The 27,749-nt window shown below is 42.6% G+C and overlaps 1 protein-coding gene across 1 annotated transcript in view; it reads right to left on the bottom strand.

Annotated features, from left to right (window-relative positions):
* Positions 1-27,749, bottom strand: part of AFF3 (ALF transcription elongation factor 3) — a 357,914-nt gene that overhangs the window by 69,224 nt on the left and 260,941 nt on the right. Inside the window, exon 9 of the mRNA XM_054974372.1 lies at positions 9,382-9,422. Within this exon, the coding sequence (XP_054830347.1) occupies positions 9,382-9,422 (41 nt within the window). The remainder of the gene's footprint in view (positions 1-9,381; positions 9,423-27,749) is intronic.

The following is a 27,749-nucleotide window of genomic DNA, read 5'->3' as shown; positions in this document are numbered from 1 at the left end:
ATGAAAAGTCTATTGAGATTTTAGTTGCTGCAAGTGATATTTAAAGAGTTGCTGAAAGAATTATTTTCTGTTCAGTTGCTGTGAAGCATTCCTGCAAAGACATTACTGACTGTGTCTTTCAAAAAAGATGAAAGCAGTCCAAAGGTATGATTAACTTCTTAGTCCCTGCAATTTCCTATTGCTCTATTTGCCCTAGGTTTCAGAATTGACTTCCTGCCTCACTGCAAAACGCACAGTTGCTCAGCTTGATAAATCACACAAATTCATTTTTGATCACAGTTATCTTCTATTTACTACATCGCCAGTGAGGTTAATCATATGCTGAGGCAATTCATATGCTATCCACATACACAGTCTTCTTCCCATAGTACTTTGCATATTTTACACACCATGAGCAGCTATGTCTGTTTTTGCACTAAAATACAGAGAGGTCATTCCTAAATGCCAACAGCCTCCTCTGCTTCAGAAACATTAATTCTGGACTGCCTGCTTGAGTTTCCCAAAAGACCAATGAAAATAAACAGGGAAAAATTGGAAGTGTGTCCTAATGAAGTAATTTTTTTTACTGCTTCCAGTAGTGAACAATTAAGAACATGTGACTTTTGAAGAACATGTTGATTCTTTAAAAATATAGTCTTCTTGAGCTTGCAATTTTAATTGAATTTTGAGTGTTTGGCTTCGGCCAGTAACGAATAATGATATGGAAAAACAGCTTTCTGTTCCCTGAAGAGGAAAAAACTTCTTCACTCTCCCAAATAGCAAATACCAGCACTTCCAAAACTGAAGATTCTACTTGGTCTAGTCCCTGGAATTCTTTACACAGGCTCTATTCCAGTTATTTTTAGAGCATGGGCAACGCATGTTAAATTAGTAGCAAAACCTCCTCTGAATTTCTTGATGTTAGTTGATAATCTTTAATTTTGTAAATTTTAAAATTTTACTTCTTTCCTTTTTATACACAATGGTACAAACCTGATGCACATGGTTAACATGTTATTTCTCTCCCTGCACAACTTTTGAAGAGCTATTTGTTTTTATTTTTCAGGTAAGACCTAACAATATAACCATTCATTGAACAAAATCCCCTATGTCTTCCCCGCTAAGTTCAAATCATGAAGTACAGTTAAACAATAATATGTACAAAATGGGAGAGAGGGGCTGCCCGAGATGTAGGTTTGCTAACTCCATATTGGGTAATTCCTGGAAATCTGAGGTGAGAGGGTGTGCTCTGGGGAGAGGAGGGACCTCACCAAGCTATAATGCCACAGAGTCCACCTTCCAAAGCAGCCTTTTTCTTATCAGTTGTAATTTTGGGAGATCTCCAGGACCCACCTGGAGGATGGCAACCCTTTTGGGAAGTTGTTACCGCATATGTGACAGTGGCCACTATTTCCTAAGGCAGAACACAGTAAACCACCCAAAGCTGGTTAAAAAGCTCTCCTGACCAAAGATGCCAAAAGCCCAATGCCATAGTGTCCAGTGTACTTAATCCTTTAAAAGTTGTGTGGTCCTGCTCTGATCAGGCAACTTCCTTCCTTCCAGATTTACTGAACCACCTCCAGCCAGCTCCATCTTATCTAGACTTAGCTTACTATCAACCAGCACAGAAACAACATTTTAAACAAAATCCACATCCGACTGGGGAAGGCAACGGCAAAACACCCCGTAACAAAAAGTCTGCCAAGAAAACATTGTGATGCGACGTCCCCCCCTGGTGCAGTAATGACTCGGTGCTTGCACAGGGGACTGCTTTTACCTTTTTTTTACCTGCATCAGAAAGGAAGCGCTAAAACAAATCCTCACTCTAATGGCAACACCATACTGCAAATACTCCTGAAAGCCTCATCTAACATTCTTATGTAGATGTTTGTCTTCTCCAGAGGGCACGTATTCTGTGTTCTCTTTTGTTATTACAAAACACAGAAGGGGAACCGACTCTTTGAGCTTTACCTTAGTTTTTGAATGCTTATCAAACTGTCTTTTATTAAACTTGGTTGTTTATAAAATGGTTACATTATTTTCAGTTAAGACAGACAAAGAATTCATTTTAATTTATTACAACTTGAAAATGTAAAATACAAAAAAGAGGAGACAAAATGTGTATTCTCACAATTATATTAACGTATGTTGAAAACCATACCAACAAAGGAAACCATCTTTTCTTTTTAATGGGAAAAAAATCTTTCACTGTGAAATGTTTGAGAAGGAATGACTAATGGTTTTTACAGCTGGAACTGCTAGAGCTATTAGCATTAATATGGTCGAGAATTTTTACTAAATAACATAACTTTGGTATTATCTTACTATATAACTGAGTAAGCGCATTTCAGACAACTCACTTTATACCCTGGTGCACCACCAGAAGGTGCGGCCATGGAGGGAAACCTAGGCAAGGCACTATGTCCCTCCAGAAAACGTGCCATGGTGGGAAGCCCAGGCCGGGAGCAGGATGGGAGCAGCTGGTAATGCCAACCTCCTGCCTTCACCCAGCTGATATTAGGAGTGGAGCAGGTGGCAATGCCCACCCCCTGCCTTAACACAGCTGGTATTAGGAGCGGAGAAGGTGGCAATGTCCACACCCCTGCCTTAAAACAGCTGGTATTAAGAGCAGAGAAGGTGGCAATGCCCACCCCCTGCCTTAACACAGCTGGTATTAAGAGCAGAGAAGTTGGCAATGCCCACCCCCTGCCTTAACACAGCTGGTATTAAGAGCAGAGAAGGTGGCAATGCCCACCCCCTGCCTTAACACAGCTGGTATTAGGAGTGGAGCAGGTGGCAATGCCTTCTCCCCGCATTAACCCAGCTGGTATTAGGAGTGGAGCAGGTGGCAATGCCTGCCCCCCTTTGAACCAGTTGAGATCAGGAGCAGAGCAGGTGACAATGCCCACCCCCTGCCTTAACACAGCTGGTATTAGGAGTGGATCAGGGGTCAGTGCCCACCCCCACCTTAACCCAGCTGGTATTAGGAGCGGAACAGATGGCAATGCCCACCACACGCCTTAACCCATTTGGGATCAGGAGTGGAGAAGGTGGCATGCCCACCTCGTGCCTTCATGTGGCTGGGATCAGGCACAGAGCAGGAGGCAATGCCCTTCTTCCCTTCACCCAGCTGGAATAAGGAGCAGAGAAGGTGGCAATGCCTGCCCTCTTCAACCTACCTGATTAAGCCACTGAGCAGGCGGCAATGCCCACCCTGTCTTCACCCTGCTGGAGTCAGGAGCCAAGCATGCAGCAATGCCTGCCCCCCTTCAACCTGCTGGAATCAGGAGCAGAGCAGGTGTCAATGCCTGCACCCCCTTCACCCAGCTGGAATCAGGAGCAGAATAGGTAGTAAAGCCTGCTGCTCACCTTTACCTGTCAGCATCAGGCATGGAGCAGGAGGCAATGCCTGTTCCTCCCTTCACCCAGCGGGGAGCAGGTGGCAATGCCCACCCCGCTTCAACCAGCTGGGATCGGGTTCGGAGCAGGTGTCAATGCAAGCCGTAGTCAGGTGCAGAACAGGAGGCAATGCCCCCCCCCTTTACCTGGCATGTATCGGGCATGGAGCAGGTAGCAAAGCCCACCACTCCTTCTCATGGCCGAGATCAGGCAGATCAGGCGTGAAGCAGATGACAATGTCCGCCCCCCTCCTTCACCAGCTGGAATCAGTGATGGAGGAGGAGTGAATGCCTGCCTGCCCGCCCTCCCCTTTCTAGAGCCCATTGTATTTTTCCCCCACAACGGGCTTTGTTGCTAGTACTCTTTATAAATTTAATAAAATGTTTGGTCAAACTTATAAATATTGGAAATGTGGATATGTCTCTACAGATCAATCATATGCAGTTGTTTTGTCTATTTATTAAGAATTTCTGGCTTAAAGTAGTTAAAGAAATAAAGTGTATGACAATGTATAAATTACCTCTACCACTAAAAATTATTTGATTGGGTTTAATTGGAATTGTGTACCAACTGTAAAAAAAGAAATATGATTCAAATTTATGCGTAACTGCAAAGTTACTAATAGCTGAAGAGTGTGAAAACAGCAAAATAATAATTGTTAAAACATGGATTCAAGAAGTATGGTATTTGTTGAAATTATCTAGATAAACAGAGTTTGTACGTTTAAGAGATGGAATGCAGCAAAACCCTTTTTTAAAATACGTGGCAACCTTTTTAACATTTATGGAAACAGACACGAGGTTTAACTGTAGATTACTATAATTGTTTTTCCTCATTATAAGTATTGTTTATGTTCATATGTAAAATTTTTAAAATAAATTTAATTTAAAAAATTTAACTTGGATGTTATGCTTCAGATGCAACATAGTTTCAATTATTTTCAGTGTGCTTCCTTACCAATAAAAAACTAGTGGGTTTTCAAAAAAGTTAATTAGTATTCTCAGAGGGCTCCCAGATATAAACCCAGCTCGCAGACCAGAGAGAAGACTACGCCCTCTCGGTCCAACAGCAGGGTCCCACCCCCCAGCCCAAGCCAGCTTGCTGCGAACTGGATGGCCAGATAATTGAAACTTTCAGAAGCCTATGTGGCTCTGCAAAAACTCTTGGGAGCCATGGAGCCGCCAGGAAGATAGCAGCTGCATTCTGCCTCACCACCTCTCATTCTGAGGTCCCCAAATTGGGACCTTGGTAAGTTTGGGCCTGCAGAGATTCTCAAATGGCTGTCCCCAAGGAGGGAGTAATGCAGGTGGATGGTGTGGTCAACCCCTTCCTCTGTCACCGAATAACAGAATGACACAGAGGTCGTTGAAGATTTGGAAGCTGCATTTCAAATCTAGGAAGAATCATCAGAGCACAGAGTTAAGCACTGGAAAACTACTCTTTTTAAAGTACTCTTGTGTAATGCTAGTAAGAAAGAACAAACTGAATGTGTGTCAAAATAGGGGGCTGCTACATATCTGGGATTAAGCACACCACTGCCTTTTCTACTAGTTATAGATTACTTATATTTACAGAGCTGAGTCAAGGTATTTTCTCATCCCCAGCAACATACAACTCTCAATGCCCCCCTTCCTAAATGGCACAATATGGGGTCTTGGAAAACCTATTTATTTAGAGAAATTAAATCAAGTCAGGGCATAACAACAAAATAAAACACAAACTGAACTGTCTAAAATGATGTAGATAAAATATCTAGAAGCAGACTATAATATGTTTAAAAGATAAAAACATTAATTAAAGCAAAACATTAATTAAAGTAAAGTAAAAAGGAAATTTTAGCCTGGCACCTAAAAGGAAGTCAAGCCTTAAAGGGAAGGGTATTCCAAAGTAGGGATACAAAATTTTTTTTGGTATCCCTGAAATCGGGGTCTGATTCTCTGATCCAGGTTAGAGAATCCTAACTTTATCTAGCCATTATTCCCCATGAGGAAAAATGCCCGGGAGGGGTTATTTTAAAGCAAATTCCACCATATTTGAAGGGAAACTACTCCTGACTGTCCTCTAAAGAACCCCAAAATTTCAGGAGGATTGGACTCCTGAACATTTTGCCCTTAGTCATTCTCCATTGTTTATGACGGGGAAATATTTCCAAGGCTTTTAAACGCTGTAGGTTGTCCCTCATCCCTAACCTTGCTTGATATTCTCTTGGTTGACAAACTCCCTTGCAAGCTTAACCAACAAAACCCAACAGAACCAAACTGCAGCAAGGGAACCAATGTCAAACCTGAGATTCCAAATGTCAAACCAGAGAATTTCAAGCAAGGGGGAGGGGATGAGCCACAGAGTTCAAAAGGCAGCTGGTGGCCACCTGAAGGGCTCTTTTGCAGCTTGGGTGGGGATGGAGAGGCAGAATGGGTTGGGAATCCACTCTGCCTGCTGCCTCCTCTCCTGCCCCAACAGTCTTGCCCCACTTTCCTGCCACAGTGTGGAGCTTGGCTCAGCTTTGTGCCACTGGCCGCCTCACTCGCTGCCTGCAGCAGCTGCCTACAGCCACCTACTACCTCCTCCCCTGCCCCGCCAGCCTTTTGCTGCTCTCCTGCTGTGGCGTGGAGCTCAGCTTGGCTTGGGTTTGTTCCACTGCCCTCTTGCTTGCTTTCTGTGGCAGCTGCCTGCAACTGCCTGCTACAACTAAATAATCTGGCCCAATAGAGTCCATCTGCCCAGATTGGATCTGAGGTTCTTCCATGTGAACCGGCATAGCTGGATTATGCTGTATTGGCATACATCCAGTTATTTGCTGGTTCATGAACCCAGATCACACACCCCTATTCCAAAGGCAAGGAGCCACCACTGAAAAAGCCCTGTCTCTAGTTGCTACCTACCTCACTTCATCTAATGGACTGGACAATATGAGTGGAGCTGGTCCTTCATGTACCTTGATCCCAAACCATTTAGGGCTTTAAACATATGAACCAACACCTTCTTTCACTGCATGGATGACAGGGTCCCCGAATCCAGGCTGCCCAACAATAACCTGATGGCTGCTTTTTGGACCAATAAAAGTTTATGATCAGTTTTCAAAGGCAACTCCAGGTGGATTGCCTTACATTTTTCTGAAATGTATTTTTATTTTAAATATTTTTTCATTTAATATATAATAGTTATTCACTGCAAGTTACGATTTAGTTAAGATTGTTATTCTGCCTTATAAACAAAAAAGGAGTTTTGTGGCAAATCCAAAACAAACAGATTAATTGTAGCATAAATAATTGCTGAATTAAAATTTAACAATCAATAATGTTAATGATAACAACAACAACATTAGATTTATATACTGCCCTTCAGGACAACTTAATACCCACTCAGAGTGGTTTACAAAGTATGTCATTATTATCCCCACAACAAAACACCCTGTGAGGTGGGAGGGGCTGAAATAGCTCCTAGAAGCTGTGACTGACCCAAGGTCACCCTGCTGGCTTTAAGTGGGGGAGTGGGGAATCAAACCCGGTTCTACAGAGTCCCACATTCTTAACCACTACACTAAATTGGCTCTCAATTAACCAAGGATGAAACTGGCTCAGATATGCCTGTTGTGAATCATCAGATTAGAGTCCCACATTCTTAACCACTACGCCAAACTGGCTCTCAATTAATCAGGGATGAAACTGACTCAGTTATGCCTGTTGTGAATCATTACTGTGTCTATTTTGTACTTTTCAGTTATCACAGAAATGTCACAAACTATACATACTTCTTTTGCATTCCCTAGTCTTTTAACACCACTGTTCACAATTTTCTATCTTTCTGTCCAGCCATGTCTGCTGTCTGAAGTTTCATTTCATGTTCATTTCATGTTCTAGCCATAAAAGCGAGTGGAGAAAATTCTTTTTTGTTTTTGACACAACAGACTCAAATGGCTATCTGTCTAGGAATTTGTCTCTGCAATTAATTAATTTGTGCCAAGACCTTACCAAAGCATATCCCAGGAGATAAGTTTCAACACTAAGTCCTGGAAGGAAAAAATCCTACTTGGCATGTAGAGCATGTCTGTCCCTCACCACTGAATAATCTCTTAACACATTTAATGATTCAGAGACCTTCTTTGGATTTTCAAATATAAGGGCTGAGCCCCCAACTCCTTTCCTTCAAACAGTACTCTCTGTTTTTTCTTCTCCACCTTTTCCCACTTTCCTGCTACTTAAAAATAAGATTTACTTTTAAAACAACTTAATTAGAACAATGCAAGAAGGTAATTTTATTTTTTTTTGTATTGATTTTTGATGTTTCATCAGAAGCATTCCTTCTTTCCTACATTCCCCACCTCCAGAAGCTTCTGATGCATCTCCCAAGTGGCTGCCTCTCAGTCTGAGCAAAGGGGAGTAGAAAGCATCCAGCAACAAATGCATTTAATTTGCATTTTACATTTAAACTTCCCAGAGAAACATTCTAGGGTAAGTGAAGCCAGCATATTCATTTAAAAGTATTTTTTGCTGCATTCTTTCCATGGCTCTTTAACAATTCTAAGAGGAAGAGGAGGGTTCCTGGGCCACTACAACACTGAGCACTTCAAAATAGGAGGACACACGTGCCGCCTGGAAAAGCTAGTTTTTTATAAAACATGCGGCTTCATCTGTAAGGGCAAATAATATGGGGGAGGGACTTGGAAGAAGTTGCTGGCTGTTCGGAGGTATCGAGGAGCTGCCTCCAAACAGCCATTTCCCAATGAGGGGGAGGAAGAGAAACAGGAGCGACAATAAGGAAAACAGAACTGGGCTTGCTTTATATGTTGCTGTTAGGGAGCCCTAAGTGGTCACTTGGGTCACCTGTATATTGATCATCAACAATAATATACCTCTCAGTGAAATCAATAGGCCTGGATTGGAGGAGCTCTGCTCAGGATTGCGCTATTTGTCTTCCAGCACCTTTCCTCCCTCCTCAAGATTAGCTGAAATAATGCAGAAGATTCCCCTTTTGATAAGTTTGCAGAGAGATACTATTTTTCCTCCTTTAAAAAAAAATTGGCTAAACAGAACAGGGCTTGTCAGCAGGGGTGGGCTAGTTTTGATGGTCTCAGCCTCAGACCATAAAAAATGTTATTCACCCATGCACAACCTATCACTCATCCTAAGTGGCAGGCTCTGCTCTAGAGAAGCAGTTGACTGAGTTGCTGCACAAAGTCAATTACTGCTTATTCTCAGGGAGGGAGGGGAGCATGGGTCAGAAAGGGTGAGAGGCATGCCAAGAAGGCATGGGGAAATTTGCTGTGTCAGCCTCCATGACATAGTATCTCATTTGTGGATAAATATAAAGCTAATAGGATTTAAGGAAGGAAGGAAGGAAGGCTAAAAAACAAACATGCCAACAATAACATTCCCAATCCCTAAAACTGAAACAAAATCAAAACAGTGTTTGAAGGCTGCCTTTGAGGCAATGACAAGATGGTTTTAAAGCCTGACTCCTGTTTGACTTCCTCAGGTAAGTGAACACTGCATAATATTTCAGTAGAAATTTTACCCAAGTCAGACTGAGCAACATTTGACAAATTATTTAACACACGCAAAGAAAAAAAAAATCATCACACCATTCTGGAATAAAAGACACTATGAAAACAAAAGTCTAGAGAATTTCTCAGTAAAAAAAGGTTGGGAAAAGTCAAAAGAACATCTTGAAATAAATGGCATACTTATTGCTGAGAAATGAGCCTAGATATATCTCAAACAAATACTAAAGCTCAGAATTTATTGCATCACCCACGCAGTTTCGTCTCTCTCATTTCATGCCACAACAAGGGATTCTGCATACTCCATATGAAATACAGCAAGACTGATTTTTTTCCAGTAATAAACTCCACGCATGCATGACAAATCCAAGCATGCAAAATGTTTAACATCCCAGTTCAGAGATACTTTGGGGACAAAATCCGATTATGAGTTATATGCCACAATAAATAGGGCTCAGCGTTTCATAAAGCAATTTATAGTTCATAAAAATGACAAAATGTACCTGTCAGATAGAACCCGGAGAGCAGATTTCCGTGCTGCCTGCTGGAAGGAAGGGCAGAGATGTTTATTTTGTACTCTGACTTTTAAAATATGAGCTCAATCAACACTTAAAAAGTGTCACACACATTCCTGTCATGTGTCCACACTTTACAGCATTAACAAGTAACAGTAAGCCCACAGTAAAATGGACATTTTCCATCTATAAAATCTAATAACACTTTGTTAAGCATGCTACAAGTCAGAGAACTGTTAAAGCACTGCCCAGAACTTTAAATCTGAACTATCCTATTCAGAGAAATTTAAAAAAAAAATATTTCCAGGAATTAATTCCCTTCCTCCCCAGCATTTACCATCAGTCTCCTCCCATTCTTCAGTAGAGACAGATATCACATATTTGGGTTTCTGGAGTCATCTGTAGTTACAGAATTGTACGTTTAGCAAGCTGTGCAAAAACTAGAGGAGGATTTTTAAGGCACTGTTGCAATAAGTTTCTGGCAAATTTTGACTGTGCAGATGAATGATCCATTGATACTTTACTTCTTAGTCCATGCCTACTGAAGGTGGTGGAAAAATAGGGTTTGCTACTGTGTTAACTTGTGGTTCAGGGAACAGAAATCATAGTTTCTTACAATTTAACAGAGCATTCAGGTATAACCAGTGAACTAGCTTTCCATTTAATTATTGCTTTTTTGCAGATTTGAGTCTTACAATGCGTACTGACATGGTTGGTTTCATTTCAGTATCTAACTGGATATCCCTAAAGGTACAATAATCTTGGCTCCAATCTTAGCCATGGATTTGACCTCATACATTCTGGAATTTTGCCATCTTGCTTTGGTATAAAGACTTAGCTCAAAAAAGTGCATGAGGTCACTTAAAGTCGAATGCATGTAACAGTTTTATAGATTCAGTATTTATTTGATTCATTCATTTAAAAATCATATTCCTATGTTCAAATAAAACCTACCAAGTTGGCTTGCAATCAAACTGAAAAGAGAAAAGGACAGGACAAAAAAAGAAAGAAAAGAAAGTACTAGAAGTTCTATCTTACTATATAATTAAGTAAGTGTATTTCAGACAACTCACTTTATACCCTGGTGCACCACCAGAAGGCGCTGCCATGGAGGGAAACCTAGGCAAGGCACCATGTCCCTCCAGAAAAGTGCTATGGTGGGAAGCCCAGGCCGGAAGCAAGATGGGAGCAGCTGGCAATGCCCACCCCCTGCCATCACCCATTTGGGATCAGGAGTGGAGCAGGTGGCAATGCCCACCTCGTGCCTTCATGTGGCTGGGATCAGGCACAGAGCAGGAGGCAATGCCCTTCTTCCCTTCCCCCAGCCGGAATAAGGAGCAGAGCAGGTGGCAATGCCTGCCCTCTTCAACCTACCTGATTAAGCCACTGAGCAGGCAGCAATGCCCACCCTGTCTTCACCCTGCCAGAGTTAGGAGCCAATGCCTGCCCCCCCTTCAACCTGCTGGAATGAGGAGCAGAGCAAGTGTCAATGCCTGCACCCCCTTCACCCAGCTGGGATCAGGAGCAGAACAGGTAGTAAAACCCACTGCCCACCTTCACCTGTCAGTATCTGGTATGGAAAAACAGATGGCTACTCCCCTCCAGTCACAGGTACAACAAAGGACCAAGTCCACGGGAAGTAAAATGCAATACTCAACAGTAAATTTACAAAAGGTATATTCAAAGTGCAAGTGCTATAAATAGTGAAAATTCATACACATTGTGAATTCATACCCATACATTCATTCCATAGTCATCACAGATTTGTAAGGGAAGATACATCCATATACATTGAACAGTAGGGCTATAACTCCATAAGTCTTTTCATGAATTCTTATACAAGGTATTGTGCAAAGACTAACAGTCCTGAGTCCTTCCAGATCAATGAGGAACAACACAGTTGGAAATGAAAAGCAAAATTCCAAACCACGCCCAATCTGGGGCCAGCTTCACGCTGCAGATTTCGTGATTCCTTCATCAGGAGCGTGCAGTTCACTCCATCAGGTCAGGACAGAGCACAATCCAAAGTTATTTCATCACCAACACTCTTGAAAGCCCATAACACGGCGGCTGTACTTGTTCTCTTGCGCAGCCCAAAGAGAACAAGAGAACAAGCACAGCCGCCGTGTTATGGGCTTTCAAGAGTGTTGGTGATGAAATAACTTTGGATTGTGCTCTGTCCTGACCTGATGGAGTGAACTGCACGCTCCTGATGAAGGAATCACGAAATCTGCAGCGTGAAGCCGGCCCCAGATTGGGCGTGGTTTGGAATTTTGCTTTTCATTTCCAACTGTGTTGCTCCTCATTGATCTGGAAGGACTCAGGACTGTTAGTCTTTGCACAATACCTTGTATAAGAATTCATGAAAAGACTTATGGAGTTATAGCCCTACTGTTCAATGTATATGGATGTATCTTCCCTTACAAATCTGTGATGACTATGGAATGAATGTATAGGTATGAATTCACAATGTGTATGAATTTTCACTATTTATAGCACTTGCACTTTGAATATACCTTTGGTAAATTTACTGTTGAGTATTGCATTTTACTTCCCGTGGACTTGGTCCTTTGTTGTACCAGTATCTGGTATGGAGCAGGAGTCAATGCCTGTTCCTCCCTTCACCCAGCGGGAAGCAGGTGACAGTGCCCACCCTGCTTCACCCAGCTGGGATCAGGTTCGGAGCAGGTGTCAATGCAAGCCGTAGTCAGGCCCAGAACAGGAGGCAATGCCCCTCCCTTACCTGGCATGGAGCAGGCATGGAGCAGGTAGGAAAGCCCACCACCCCTTCTCATGGCCGAGATCAGGCATGAAGCAGATGACAATGCCCACTCCCCTCCTTCACCAGCTGGAATCAGTGACAGAGGAGGAGCGAATGCCTGCCCGCCCACCCGCCCTCCCCTTTCTAGAGCCCATTGTATTTTTCCCCACAATGGGCTTTGTTGCTAGTCTAAAATAAAATCCAAAATTAAAAATGATGACAAATTAAACTGTGTAAAAATACTAGTGAATAAATGAATAAAATGTTTGAAAACAAACCCACGTTGAGCTGTAAAGACAAGATTCAAAATCTGGATAAAAGCCAAGGATGGTACCCTCTCGTCAAAATTATCAAGCCAATCTAAATGTTTGCTGGGAAAGGATGGTATTAATATGATGACTCCTAACTAGACATGGGCATGAACTGAAAAAAATGATCCATGTGATTCGTGGTTCGTCGTGTTCCACGAACCATGAACTTCCATGACGTTTTCCTAGTTCATGAATTGGTTCATGGTTCATGGCATTTCAAACACCCCGCGTCAGCTGCTGAAGCTGGCACGGGGGGGGGGGGGTTTGAAACTGACAGCCCCCTTCTCCTGTCGCCCAGAAGCGGCAGGAGAAGGCTGTCAGTTTCAAAACACTCCATGCTGGCTTTATCCGATCTGCGTGCAAAAGTGACAGCCCCGTTCTCCTGCCACTTGTGGGCAGCAGGAGAACGGGGCTGTCTGTTTCAAATGCCCCACACTGGGTTCAGCCAAACGGCTGAACTCTGCACGCGGTGTGTGACAGTGACAGCCCCTTTCTCCTGCTGCTTGCAGTCGGCAGGAGAAGGGGGCTGTCAGTTTCACATGCCCTGCCCCAGCTTCAGCCGATCGGCTGAACCCAGCACAAGGTGTTTGAAACAGACAGCCCCCTTCTCCTGCCGCTTGTGGGTGGCAGGAGAATGGGGCTGTCAGTTTCACACACCCCGTGTGGGCGGCGCTGCCAGCCTGACTGCCTTCACAAACCACTTACGAATCTGATGAACGAGGCCCAAAAAGTCGTGGAGTTCATGGAAAACACAGCTCCATGAACCACGTTTTCACAAACCATGAATCAGCCCGGTTCATGTGTTTTTTTGCTTCGTATTGCGATTCGTGCCCACTTCTACTTCTAACTCTCAAAAGAGAGGGTGATAGATATATATCATGGAGACACTGCAAAGGCAGTGTCAAAAGTTCGCACTGCCAAACTTCTAAAGCCAGTGGGACATAGAGTGGGGCTCTCTTCAACTAAGGTATGTGTTCAGGCAAGTTTATATTTGAGGGGGTCACTGAGGTATCCTGTTTCGAAGCTAATATTTATTATTTATTTATTTGATTTTTAATCCACTCTTCCTGCCAAGTGGGCTCATAGGGTTAATACAGTGAAAATATATCCGCAGTTAAAATAACATTATGTAAAATATAAGAACAGCATTTAAAACTGGCAGCAATACAGCAACCGTCTCCAGCAGCACTATAGCACAACTATTAGAAGAGAGTACACTGATGACAAACATCTTAAACTGCCAATGAACTTCTTCAACAATATGATTTCATCTAGATGTTAAACAGCATAGGAGATAATATGGAACCCCACAGAACAGAAGTGATGGGAAAGAATACCAGTTTCTGGTATTCTCTAGATTGTATCTTCCAGAAGGATTTGGAACCACTGCAACCCAATCCCAGTCATATGATCTAGAACAGTGATGGCGAACCTTTTTCAGCCCGAGTGCCCAAACTGCAACACAAAACCAACTTATTTATTTCAAAGTGCCAGCACTGCAATTAAACCTGAATACTGAGGTTTTAGTTAAGAAAAAACAACTCATACAGTCAGGGGTCATTTTGTAGAAAAAGAGTTGGCGGAACTCTTTAGCATAACTCATCAGCATATGCCATGCCCCTTGACATCACCAGAAATGTGTCATTAGCATAACTGATTTGCATATGCCACACCCCCTGACATCACCTATCCTGGCTGCTTTGGACCCAATCCTGGCCATTCAGGGCTGAAATTGGGCCCAAAATGGCAAAAAGGGGCTGAAAATGGTCAAAAAGGGGCCCAAAATGGTCAGGATTGGGCCGCTGCTGAATGGGAGAGTGATCACCACCCATCAGAGGCCCAATCTAGGCTGTTTTGGCCCCAATCCAGGACAAAACGGGCCCCAAATGGCCAAGAGTCAGGTGGGCAGGGCCACCTGAGATGTGATCTCTTTGAGGAAGTGCCGGAACTGTGTTCCAGCGTGTTCCCCCTCGAAATGAGCCCTGCATACAGTTGTCCCAACTAATTAACATCTCTCTCTCACTCACTCACTCATGAGCCATGAATGAAAGTAAAGCAAGTTAAATCAAAGCAGTTTGCCCTTCTTTAGACAAGCAGCCCTGCTTGCAAGCACTTTCCCTCCCTCTCTCTCTCTCCCTCGCTCAAGAGCCACAACTGAACATAAGCAAAAATCAAAGCAGTTTGCCCTTCTTTAGACCAGCAGCCCTGCTTGCAAGCACTCTCCCTCTCTCTCACTCACTAAAGAGCCACGACTGAAAGTAAAGCAAAAATCAAAGCAGTTTGCTCTTCTTTAGACCAGCAGCCCTGCTTGCAAGCATTCTCTCTTTCACTCACGCAAGAGCCATGACTGAAAGTAAAGCAAGTTAAATCAAAGCAGTTTGCCCTTCTTTAGACCAGCAGCCCTGCTTGCAAGCATTCTCTCTCTCACTCACTCAAGAGCCACAACTGAAAGTAAAGCAAGTTAAATCAAAGCGGTTTGCCCTTCTTTAGACTAGCAGCCCTGCTTGCAAGCACTCTCTCTCTCTCTCTCGCTCAAGAGCCACAACTGAAAGTAAAGCAAGTTAAATCAAAGCAGCTTACTCTTCTTTAGAAAGCCAGCTCCAGCAGCCTCGCTGCTGCCTCCACTTCCTGCTGCTAAAGAGACGGGCAGCAGGGAGGCAGCCTTGAAGAAAAGGAATCACGTGGGCAGGGCCAAAACCCATGTGATCTCTGCTCAGAGCTACTGGAACGCTGTTGCAGGCATTCCCCCTCCAAATGAGCCCTGGACCGGACTTCCGGTTTGGGATTCATGGAGGTCTAACGCAGCTCCATTTGCGGAGCTGACCGGACTGCCGTTTTAACCGGCCGGAGGGGTGAAAATAACCCGCGGCCGACTGCTCTCAGGCGGGGAGCAGGCAAAGAACGCTCAAGACCCTAGGGTGAGCTAGATCTCGGACGAGGGGGGGCTCTACTCAAGGAGTCTCCCCCCTGATCCTTGAGGTCCCACCTTGCGACGGGTCGGCTATAATCTCTGCGGCAGTTTTGGGGCCAATTCGGCTGGCATAAGACCTACATACCCAAGCTTCGATCGGGGAGGGAAGTCGAGAGGAGAATTTAAGATCGAAACAGCGATTACAACCCGAGAAAGCTGAAGAGAAGGTAAAGATCGCTATCTCTTGAAACGGGACAGATTGATAAAAACAGAGAAGAAAGAAAGTAGATTTTTAAACTGCAGCAGACTAGTGAAAAGGAGGCGAAGACTCGGCAGGAGTTGTATTTTAAAAGAGACTAAATTTAAAGAAGTTATTGCAAAAATTGGACTATTGTTTTGAATACCTGTGGTTTCGGAGCTGTGGGAAAAAGACACCATCGCGAGACCTGCTGTGGGAAGACGGGAGACAGGAAGTGCGTAACAACAATAGAGTGGCTGGAGGGAAGCGGCCCTTGCCGACGGACAGGAAGCAGGGAAGCGCCATTTTTGAAAGGGGAAGGGTCGCGGCTTCAGCGGAAGAGGAAGTAGGCCATTTTGGATTACAATAACATAGAGAAACCATAGAGAAAAGACGCCCGACATTTTGGATATAAAAAAAAAAAAAAATTAATTTTGGCAAAGATTGGGACATTTGAAAAAAAGGAAAACGTTTAAATATACGCCACGGAGCTAAGGAAGAGAGCAGATTCGTGGGAGCGAGCCAAAGCAAGCCCCACGATGTCGAAAAAAGAGTGGCAATCGGCGATAGAAAATTTGGACAAAAAACTTATAGACATGATGAAAGAACTTAAGGACACGAAATTGGAGCTTATTAAAGAGGTCAAAGAAGTTACACAGACAGTAAAGTCGGAGCTGTCAGAAGTGAAAAAAGGCGTGGAAACGATTAGTAGTGAATTACAAGGAACGCAGCAGAGAGTTAAAACAGTAGAAGACGCGATGGAGAATTTAATAGACACGCAACAAACAGAGATGAGACTGGTGAAGGGGAGGATGTCAGTTGCAGAAACTAAACACATGGAGAAGCAGCTTCGTTTTCGTGGTCTGCCGGAAGTGGAAGGGAAGTCAGCGCAAGAACAGATGACTGAGGTGTTGGCTGATTACCTGGGGAAGGAGGAGGAGGAAATTGTGGCTATCCTAGATGTGGCGTACCGTGTGAACTCGAGAATTGCAACCCAGAGGAAACTACCAAGGGATGTGATTGTGCAGTTTACAACTAGAAACATGAAAGAGAGAATTGTGACAAAACAATTTCAAGATCCATTGGAGATTGATGGCAAGACGATTATCATAATGAAGGAACTGCCCAGATCAGTGTTACTGGACAGGAAAAAATATAGAGTGCTAATTCAGACTTTGAAGGACATGAATATCAGGTACAGATGGGAGTTACCGGAAGGAGTGTCCTTTGAGTTTGGAGGGGCAAAAAAACGCATCAGATCTGAGCGGGAGATGGAGAGATTTATCAAGGACAATGAAAAAGACTTACCAACAAAACCATGAATATGGAGTGTAAAGTATTATCTTGGAATGTAAATGGACTAAACTCACCGAATAAGAGGAAAAATATTTTTCATTGGCTACTAAAACAAAAATGTGATATTGTTTGTTTGCAGGAGACCCATATTAGAAAACAGGATGTAAAATATTTAAAATCTGGAAAATTGGGCAAAGAATTTGTAGCGGCCTCTAACAAGAAAAAAAGAGGAGTGGTGTTGTACATAAAAGAGGAGCTGCAGCCAAAATTTGTTATGAGAGATGTGGAAGCTAGATTTGTAGCAGTGGAATGTAATTGGAATTTAAAGAGAGTGTTGGTAGTCGGACTTTATGCACCTAACGGTGCAAAGGAAAGCTTCTTTGAGGATTTAAGGAAGCATTTAGACGATCTTGTATATGACCAGATAATTCTTGCTGGAGATTTCAATGGAGTGACAGATTTGGAACTAGACAAAAAGACTACAACAGCACAGAAGAAAAGAGGACTATTGCCAAAGCTTTTTTTTGAGTTGATTCAACAAGAGACTCTCGAAGACGTATGGAGGAGAGAATATCCTAAAACCAAACAGTTTACTTTTTATTCTGCAAGGCATCTTACATTATCAAGAATTGATATGATCTGGGCCTCAAAGGACTTAGCGTTATGGACTAAGGAGGTAGAAATAATGCCGATGGTAGGCTCAGATCACAATCCAATTATGTGGAAATTTGGAAAAAGGAGGAAAAGGAAAGCCTGGAGAATAAATGAGGACTTGTTACAGGAAAGTGAGAATATGGAAATATTGAGAAGAGAGACAAAGTTTTTTATACAATACAACGTGAATAAAGAAGTACCAACCAATAAAGTTTGGGATGCTTACAAGGCGGTTGTAAGGGGCATACTAATGGACTTAAATGGCAGAGCAAGGAAAAAGAAAGAGGAGAAAAGACAAGAGATTGAGGAGAAAATAAAGGCCAAAGAAGCACAGTTAAAAAAGAGACCAGGGAAAAAGAAAATATATCAGGAAATCAAAATTCTTCAAGAACAGTTAACAGCAATGAGTAATAAAGAATTGGAGTGGAACCTTAAAAGACTGAATCAAAAAGCTTTTGAGGGTGCGAATAAACCTGGGAAATATTTGGCATGGCAATTGAAGAAGAAAAGGGAAAAGAAAATAATAAATAAAATCTGTGAAGAAAATAAAACGTATCTGGAACAGACTGCCATTAGTAGAGCCTTTTATAAATTTTATGCTAAGCTGTATAATAAAAAAGAAGTAACCAAAGAATCAATAGCATCATATTTGGAGAAAACTAAACTTCCAGAGATCTCGGAAGCTTGGAGAAATAAGTTGAATAGTGAAGTAACCGATGAGGAAATAAGTAAGGCAATACAATCCGCTAATCTAGGAAAGGCGCCAGGGCCAGATGGACTTACGGCTAAATTTTATAAGACAATGGCCAATGAACTGGCACCATTCCTAAAAGAGGTGATGAATGGAGTTTTTAGGGATCAAAGAATTCCAGACACTTGGAATGAAGCGAATATATCATTGATCCCTAAAGAGGGCCAAGACTTGACTAACGTGAAAAATTACAGACCTATATCACTACTTAACAATGATTATAAAATTTTTGCGAAGATATTGGCGGAGAGACTGAAGGGATGGCTCTCGGAAGTCATAGAGGAAGAACAAGCAGGCTTTTTGCCAGACAGACAAATAAGAGACAATTTAAGGACAGTGATCAATGCTATTGAATACTATGATAAGCGTTGTGATAAAGAGGTTGGTTTCTTCTTCGTAGACGCTGAAAAAGCGTTTGACAATTTAAACTGGGATTTTTTGTTTGCCACTATGGAAAAGCTACAACTGGGAGAAAGATTCATCAGAGCAATTAAAGAAATCTATAGAGACCAGACTGCAGCAATTGTAGTGAATGATGAATTGACCAAGAAATTGACGATTAGTAAAGGGACAAGACAAGGTTGCCCGTTATCTCCATTGTTGTTCATTTTAGTATTGGAGATTCTGATGATACAAATACGACAAGATGAGGAAATACGAGGAATGAAAATAAAGGACTATTCATACAAGGTTAGAGCATTTGCTGATGACATAATGTTAATTGTAGAAGATCCATTGGAGAACATGCCAAAAGTGATAGATAAGATCAAGGAGTTTGGTGACTTGGTAGGTTTCTTCATTAACAAAAAGAAGTCAAAGATATTATGCAAAAACATGACTAAGCAGAAACAACAATTGTTAATGGAAACAACGGACTGTGAAGTAACTAGTAAGGTGAAATATTTGGGAGTTGAGCTGACTGCAAAAAATATAGATTTGTTCAAGAATAATTATGAAAAATTATGGACTCAGATAGAGAGAGACTTGATCAAATGGAATAGATTGAATCTGTCATGGTTGGGCAGGATTGCAGCAGTTAAGATGAATGTGTTACCAAGAGTAATGTTTTTGCTACAGACAATACCAATCATCAGAGACTCTAAACAATTTGAAAAATGGCAGAGGAAAATATCAGATTTTGTTTGGGCAGGCAAGAAGCCTCGAGTGAAAGTAAAAGTTCTACAAGATGCAAAGGAAAGAGGCGGAATGCAACTGCCCAACTTGAGACTTTATCATGATGCAATCTGCCTAGTTTGGTTAAAAGAGTGGATGACATTAAAGAATAAGAAACTATTAGCCCTAGAGGGATATAAAAAAATTTTTGGATGGCACGCATACCTATGGCACGACAAAGTAAAGGTCAACTCGATGTTCCTACATCATTTTGTAAGGAGAAGTTTATATACAATCTGGAAGAAGTACAGAATTTACTTACAAGAAGGAACCCCCTTGTGGGTGGTTCCATACGAGGTGATAGATCCGAGAGCTGTTGATAATGAACAACAATGTTTAACATACAAAGAAATAACTAAAATTGAAGTATCTAAACTTAGAATAAAGACGCAAGAGGAACTATCACCTAACTACGATTGGTTCCAGTACAGACAGATTAGAGATTTATACAATTCTGACTCTGCAAAAGGGGGCATACGAACAGAGAACTCGGAACTAGAGCAGACCCTTTTTAAAGAAGACAAGAAAAGAATATCCAAGGTATACCAAGTACTGTTGAAATGGTATACTGAGGATGAGATAGTTAAAACACAGATGGTGAAATGGGCTATAAATTTCAATAAAGAAATAACAATGGAGGCATGGGAATACTTGTGGAAAACTACAATGAAGACAACGACATGTATTAATATTAAAGAGAACATTTTCAAAATGATCTATCGTTGGTACATGACACCAAAGAAGATTGCGCTAGGGAACTTGAATACTTCTAATAAATGCTGGAAATGTAAGAAACATGAGGGCTCCCTCTATCATATGTGGTGGTCGTGTGCGGTAGCTAGGCAGTTCTGGGGGGAAATAATAAGAGAAATGAGTGAAATTTTACAGTTTCAAATAAATAAGAACCCAGAACTCCTGCTGCTAAACTTGGGAATGGAGGGAATTCCAGCCCATCACAGGACGTTGATTTTTTATATGACTGCAGCAGCTAGACTTTTGTATGCGCAGAAATGGAAAGTACAAGAAGTGCCAACTATTGAAGATTGGATCTACAAATTGCTGTATATGGCTGAAATGGACAAGATGACAAGAAAACTGAGAGATCTGGACTCAGGGCAGTTTAACACAGACTGGGAGAAGCTGAAACAATATCTGGAGAAGAAATGGGAGGTGGGAGGAAAACTGTGGCAGTTTGAGAATTACTGAAATATAATAAAAGTATAAAAGAGAGGGGTGACTTTACCGGGGGAGGAAGAGAAATGTGAATTCATAAGCAGTTAGATTAATTGATTGAGATATATAGTAAAGGAGTTAAAGATGTACTGCTTAATATAATGGAGAATGTATATCTGTTTTAGATAGAGGAATTTAATAGAAGTAAGGGAAAAGGGACAGAGGGTGGGAAAGCTGTTGGAAGTCAACAAAAGGGGGGGGAAAGGGAGGGGGTTAGAAACGAAAAATTAGGGGAAAATTGATTGTAATGTAAAAATAATAATGTTCTAACCCAATAAAAAACTTTTCAAATGAGCCCTGGACCTAGCGATTGGCGACTTGGCTCACGTGCCCACAGAGAGGGCTCTGCGTTCCAGCTGTGGCACGCGTGCCATAGGTTCGCCATCGCTGATCTAGAAAGATACCATGGTTAACAGCCAAACCAAAGTGAGGTTGAAGGAGATATAGATAATCAGTTTCATCTAAGAATCACCTTGCCAAGTAAGATATATTGAAAATGGCTTATAGTTACTAAGATCAGAGCTATCTACTTAATTTTTTTTCCCAGGAGGGATCATACCACAAGCCTTCTCAACTGCAGGTGGGACTGCCTCTTACTTTAATGAGGCACTCACTATTTCTGGTTCCCAAATGAATAGCACCTTTGTGGGACTCGGCCTCCTGGGTGTTGGAGCTGGTGGAGGGCGCAGTCGCCAGGTTTACCCTCCCCCCCCGGCGGCAAAGGCAGGGCCTCAGATGAGGGGAGAGGAGGGGAGGTATACAGCACCCTTCTCCCTGTCGGGCAGATTCCCTCGGCTCCCACTCACTCTCTCTCTCTTGCCTTCTCCCAAAATCTCCCAACTACTCCTCATTGGCCCTTCTGCCTCGCTGGCCTTTATAGGGCCGGCCTGATTCCCTGCTCCACCCTCCACCGGCTTCGTCCAATGTGGTGCCTCACCCCCTCTGTCCCCTGCTATGGACAGCCCTTCTCCCCAACCAGCGAGCCACCCGCAGTGTGCCCTTGTTCAGGGCCTCGCCCCCTCATCAGCCCTCCACCTCCCAGCAAGCTGGGACTGGCCGGGCCGGCCCAACGCCCCTGTTGGCATGGAGCACGCTGCTCCTGAGGCGCCTCCCAGCCTCACCCCGTGGCAGAGTCAGCCGCCTCTTGCCCTGGCTCTGTTTTGGCCTCTGAGGCTGGGCTTGTTGCCACGGGTGGTCCCCCAGCGACTGTGTGTCCCGGCAGGGCGCCTCTCCCAACAGCTGCCGGGGTGCCCATGTTGCCATTGCCGGAGGTCGCTGCCGAGGCCACCATGCCGCCTGCTCCTTCCTTTGCCCCCGCTGGCGCTCCCACGGCTCCATGCCTGACTGCCTCTTCGCTGGGGGTCTCTTCTTTGGCTTTCCCGGTGAACCCTCCAGGTAAGTCTGGGCAGGAGGGGGGCTTCACATCCAGACAACCTTGACTACCTTTAACAACCAGGTAGGACAAGGGTCAGTCTCATATCACTATTAACACCTGTGTCATGCACCACACCATTAAAGTGAAGCATGAGTGGCTGCCATACAAATATACCTCTGTGGCTACCACACTGTTTTATAGGATGTACTGTGCATAACACTGTTTAAGCACGTTATTGTATTTTGGGGGGGATGGATGAACTGTAGCCTCTATTTAATTCAGAATGGGTTCTTTAATCACAGGTATCTGTAAAGTATGTTCACTCTCAAAAGGTCCTATTGTGAACTTATGATACCCTCCTGATGTTGCCCCTACATACAAACCCTTGCATGTGCTGCACGAATCAGGATGGCTTAACATCCGGGGCATTTCTTTTGACGCCAAACTCCCCTGGACATGTTCTGCCTATAGAACCAATGCCATCGCAGCAAAGATGGGACCTGTCTGCCCTGCTCACATTGAGAGATCAGAGAGAGGCAGACGCCTTCACGAGCACAGTCAAGGGAGGAAGGAGTCAAGGCAGGCACTATCAGAGCCTTTGAGCCACAGCTGAACTGAGGCTATGTATAGGAACTAATGCCAGCAGCTGTAACAGTACAGATTAGGCACTTACAGATGAACCCAGTCCAGAATTTTGCAAAGCCTCACAGTGGGGCCAGATTTTCTGATGCCTAACGGCCAAAGGAGAGGCCTCAGGAGGCAATTTGTGCACTCTGCTGTCGGAGCTGACTGAGCTTGTGCTCCGGTGTTCCATTGTCTTTGCTCCTGGGATTCCTGGCAATAGGTGGCTCTCCTTAGTGGGTTTTTCAGCAGCTCCGTTCTCTGACTTTGGATCCTGTTAATGAGCCATCTGAGCTTCTGTCTCAGCAACCATGGCTGGCAGCTTGTCTTCTGATGGCTCCTGGGAGTTGGAGGGTCCAGGAACCACAGGGTCTGCCAGGGCTTTGATTTCCATGAGGTCAGACACTACAGCATCCTCCTTATCTGAGGAGGGCTCACTGAACTCAACCTGCTCACTGTGCACTACATAGTGTGGGCAGGTGAACAGAGATGGCAAATCCAGACTGGCAAAGTTATTAAGCATAGGGAACATCTAGGATGGCTTGGCATTTAAAGAAACTACATTTCCCATGATGCCCAATCATCTTGGTATGCAAAGGATAGTATTCAAGTCCTCCTTAGGACAAGCATTTATCATGGCATGAAGGAGGGTAGAGAGACTAGAGGCTCTACCATTATTAATTATTATTATTGTTGTTGTTGTTGTTGTTAATAATAATTAAGTGGGCTCAGGCCCTTCTCCAGCCCTTCTCCTCCCTTATTGGGAGGAGCATCTATAACTCTTTTGAACCTTTTCCAGATGTAAATTCTGAAATTATGTTGAATAAAATTGAGCTTCCCAACTCTGGTGTCTTATCATCACAAGTATTATCAAACAACAGTGATAATAACAATGAGTATTGCTCATAAGTGACAATGAGCTAGGATAATAGAGCATCTATTAGAACAATTTTTTTTTATACATGCAGAGGAGTTAGCCGTGTTGGTCTGTAGTAGCAAAATCAAAAAGAGTCCAGTGGCACCTTTAAGACTAACCAACTTTATTGTAGCATAAGCTTTCGAGAATCACAGTTCTCTTCGTCAGATGCATGGAGGGCAAGAAGAAACTGGTCAGATATAGAGGAGGAGAGGGGAGGGAGGAGTAGATGCAAACAGCTGCTTCTGATATGATCAGTTTGTGTCTGTTAAGGAAATCAGTTACTTCTGATAATGAGATAACCATTCATAGTCCCTATTCAGTCCCAGCCTAACTGAGTTGACTCAGGCTGGGACTGAATAGGGACTATGAATGGTTATCTCATTAACAGAAGTAACTGATTTCCTTAACAGAAGCAAACTGATCTCCATATCAGAAGCAGCTGTTTGCATCTACTCCTCCTTCCCCTCCCCTTCTCTATATCTGACCAGTTTCTCTTGCCCTCCATGCATCTGACGAAGAGAACTGTGATTCTCAAAAGCTTATGCTACAATAAAGTTGGTTAGTCTTAAAGGTGCTACTGGACTCTTTTTGATTTTTTTATACAGGAGATGGTAGTAGAACGAAGTTCCTGTAGAAAGAAAATAGTGTGTGGTACATTATTCTGTCTCCAATATTTATTTATTTAATATTTATTTACTTAAAGTATGAATATATAAGAGGCAGCTTACAATTTTTTTAAAAAAATACAACCATAAAAACAGGATAAAAACACATAACCAAGATAATTAAAACAGAAACAGCTACACCAGAGAATGACTTAAAATGCAGCATTTCTTACAGCAAGATTAAAGCAGCATCCAGTTTAAATATTAAAATAGAAATCTTAAATGGAAGCAGAAGATAATAAAATAAGCAGAATATGCTACTCTACTGGAGTAAAGGTAAATTATCTAAAATCTGGGGAAATTACGATATCTTCAACTGGAACCCAAAAGATTGCATAGTAGGCTCCAAGGTTCAGATGAGTCAAATGAGCCACCTAATCCCTAAAAATTATGCTCCATGGACAGCCATTCTTAGTTACACCCTGATTGCTTATTAAGCTATAATTGATGTGTTTTTCCTTCTATGGAGGTTAATTAGTTGCTTTAGGAAATGCCTTTTGGCCCCTCTAAATGTTACTGAGGTATCTATTTCAATCATCCTAAGTACGTAATATTTGCTTGTTTGTAAACTTGTTGTTATATTCCGTTTAAACCTTGTTAACACCTCCACTTATGGAAATTTCATACTGACTACCTATCTTTTGATAACTGCATAGTGACTACTTAAAGAGAGGTCATAAGTATACAATGAGAGAACACAGGAAAAATAATATAGTTTTGTTTGGGGCTGCCAGATGAAGGTGCTATTTTAAAGGGACTGCTTTTTAAGATGCATCACTCCAGTTACCTTTTTTCCAATGCAAGCAGAAGTTTACAGTTAACACTTCACTACTTTAAATAGTCTGATGCCCACCCACCCACCCCCGGCTGTTTAATAGGGATGGTTGCAAAGTCTGGTCCTTGGATCAAATGCTGCTGACCCACAGGTGTTCTGAAGAGCAATAAGACCAAGTTTCTTTAAAACACACAGTGACCAACCTCCCCCCCTCCTCTGAGTGTCTGGAGGAAAAAAATGACATTACATTGAAGATAATTTTAGGAGGGTACCTGTGTTCATCAGCAGTAGAACAGTAGGATTTGAGTCCGGTGGCACATTAAAGACCAACAAGATTTTCAGAGTGTGTTCTGAAGAGTCAGAGCTCTCTTCAGTCTGAAGGAGGACATCTGACTCTCAAAAACTTACACTCTGAAAAGCTTGTTGGTCTCTAAGGTGCCACTGGATTCAAATCCTGCTATATTACATTGAAGTCAATGAACTTAGATGGGTGTGCCTCTACTTATGGTAGCTACTATTAAAGCGCCACAACACTTCCACTATCCTTAGGGATCACAGCAAATGCTGTTCCATATCTTCTCTAAGGTTTTCCAATGTCCCAGACATGAAAACCATGTACCCCACTGCCCATGTGTGTACTTGCAGTATTAAGGGATTTCTGGAAAAGCACACCCAAGGATTCATTTATATTCTTGAAGTGTAAAACTCTCATTTTCAATGTGGCATAATTTTTACCACATTAAAAGTCATATCTAAATAGGTTTGATATCATGTTAAAGTGAATTCTGTTCTCTAATGAGTAGACATGAGCACAAACCAAAAAAAACCCTGAATCATGTGATTCGTAGCATTCCACGAAACACGAACCATGAACTTTCAACCTTTTCCCAGTTCAGGAATTGGTTTGTGGTTCGTGGCATTTCAACCGCCCTGCACCGGCTGCTGAAGCCGGTGCAGGGCATTTGAAACAGACAGTCCCTTTCTTCTGCTGCCCAGGCAGCAGGAGAACAGGGCTATCAGTTTCACAGACCCCACACTGGTTTCAGTCCATTGGCTGAACCCAGTGCAGGGTCTGTGAAACTGACAGCCCCTTTCTCCTGCTGCCCGGGCTGTCAGTTTCACAGACCCTGCGTTGGAACCAGTGCAGGGTCTGTGAAACTGACAGCTTGGGCACCAGGAAAAGAGGCTGTCAGTTTCACAGACCCCGCGGCTGAACCCAGTGCGGGGTCTGTGAAACTGACAGCCCCTTTCTCTTGCCACTCTGGCAGCAGGAGAAAGAGGCTATCTGTGAAACTGACAGCCCCTTTCCCCTGCTGCCCGGGTTGTCAGTTTTACAGACCCCGCACCAGAACCAGTGTGTGGTCTGTGAAACTGACAGCCCGGTCAGCAGGAGAAAGAGGCTGTCAGTTTCACAGTCCCCACACTGGTTCCAGAGGCTGGAAAAATTCATTTGTTTCGTAAAAACGTGGTCCCATGGAACGCGTGTTTTGCTGCAAATGAACCAGCCATTTCGTACAGAATTTTGTTCTGTGGTTTCTTTCGTGCCCATCTCTACTAATGAGATATTAAAACTATTTCACTTTTAAAAAAATTACAAGTTGTGGAGGGCATGTGAAAGGCACCCATTCCCACTCTACTTCTGGGGTTTTATTCCTCCAGTTTTACAAACTTGGTGGAAAATCTTCAAACTTTCTCTCATTCTCAGGAGGGGAGAGAGATCAACTCCTAAATGGGACTGAGCTGGAGAAAATTATCTTCCTCCTTATTTAATTTGGACTTCCTTTTACATTTATTAACTTCATCAAATGCAACACATTATATATCAAGAATGACACTAAGACCATATATAATGTTCCTCGATATTCTTGAAGGAAAGAAACTACAAAAGTTTTAAAAAAACAAAGTGAAATAAAATGTAAAGAACATCATCACATTTTGATTCCATACACAGGGCAACTGATCTAAGGTTTACAGCCATAGAAATATTTAACCATCTGAGTCTCTGTATTTAAATAATAGGATATGAAATTATTATTCTAAACACCCTATTGTCAACTCTCTTTCTCTCTCTGTGTGCAAGTGTGTGTGCATGCACAACTATTTCAGGTCTTTGTACCAACACTGGAACTAAGTTCCAGCCCTAGCGAAGAGATCATTGGCAATGGGACTTTCTCAGGGTTAGTATCCCTATGAAGATTCTTAAATATTGTTTATTGCCATAAAGCCATGAACTGTGAAGCAACTTTGCATTTCTATCCATTTTAGTAAGATTTTCTTCCCCAAAAGACAAATGGGATTAGTGAAGTATTTGTTGCTGCCCTACTTAACTGTAGCACAATCTGTTGTTTGTATTTCAACTGTCATGGAAAAAGAACAGCATTGGCCTTCCCAGATACCAAATGAACAATGCCTTGTTGTTAGTTTATTTTCTTATATTTATATTGCAAATCAGGAATGGGAGAGCCAACTATTTGAGCTATCTCTGGTTCTTTGAATCGAGATTCATATAATTTCCTTGCTCCATATGTTTGAGATTAGTTCTTTTCAAGAATATTGCTATTGTACATGAGCAAGGATTGAGATTGTACCAAAATAAATGTTGACTATACTGCTGAGTTGGAAATAGGAAAGAAGTGAAGAGATGGCATGAAGAATCAGACAAGAAATTCATGG

The sequence above is a fragment of the Eublepharis macularius genome, chromosome 3 (assembly GCF_028583425.1).
Source record: "Eublepharis macularius isolate TG4126 chromosome 3, MPM_Emac_v1.0, whole genome shotgun sequence".
Taxonomy (NCBI): domain Eukaryota; kingdom Metazoa; phylum Chordata; class Lepidosauria; order Squamata; family Eublepharidae; genus Eublepharis; species Eublepharis macularius.
Note: the sequence above shows the minus strand (reverse complement) of the source record. Positions and strands in the feature narration are given on the sequence as shown.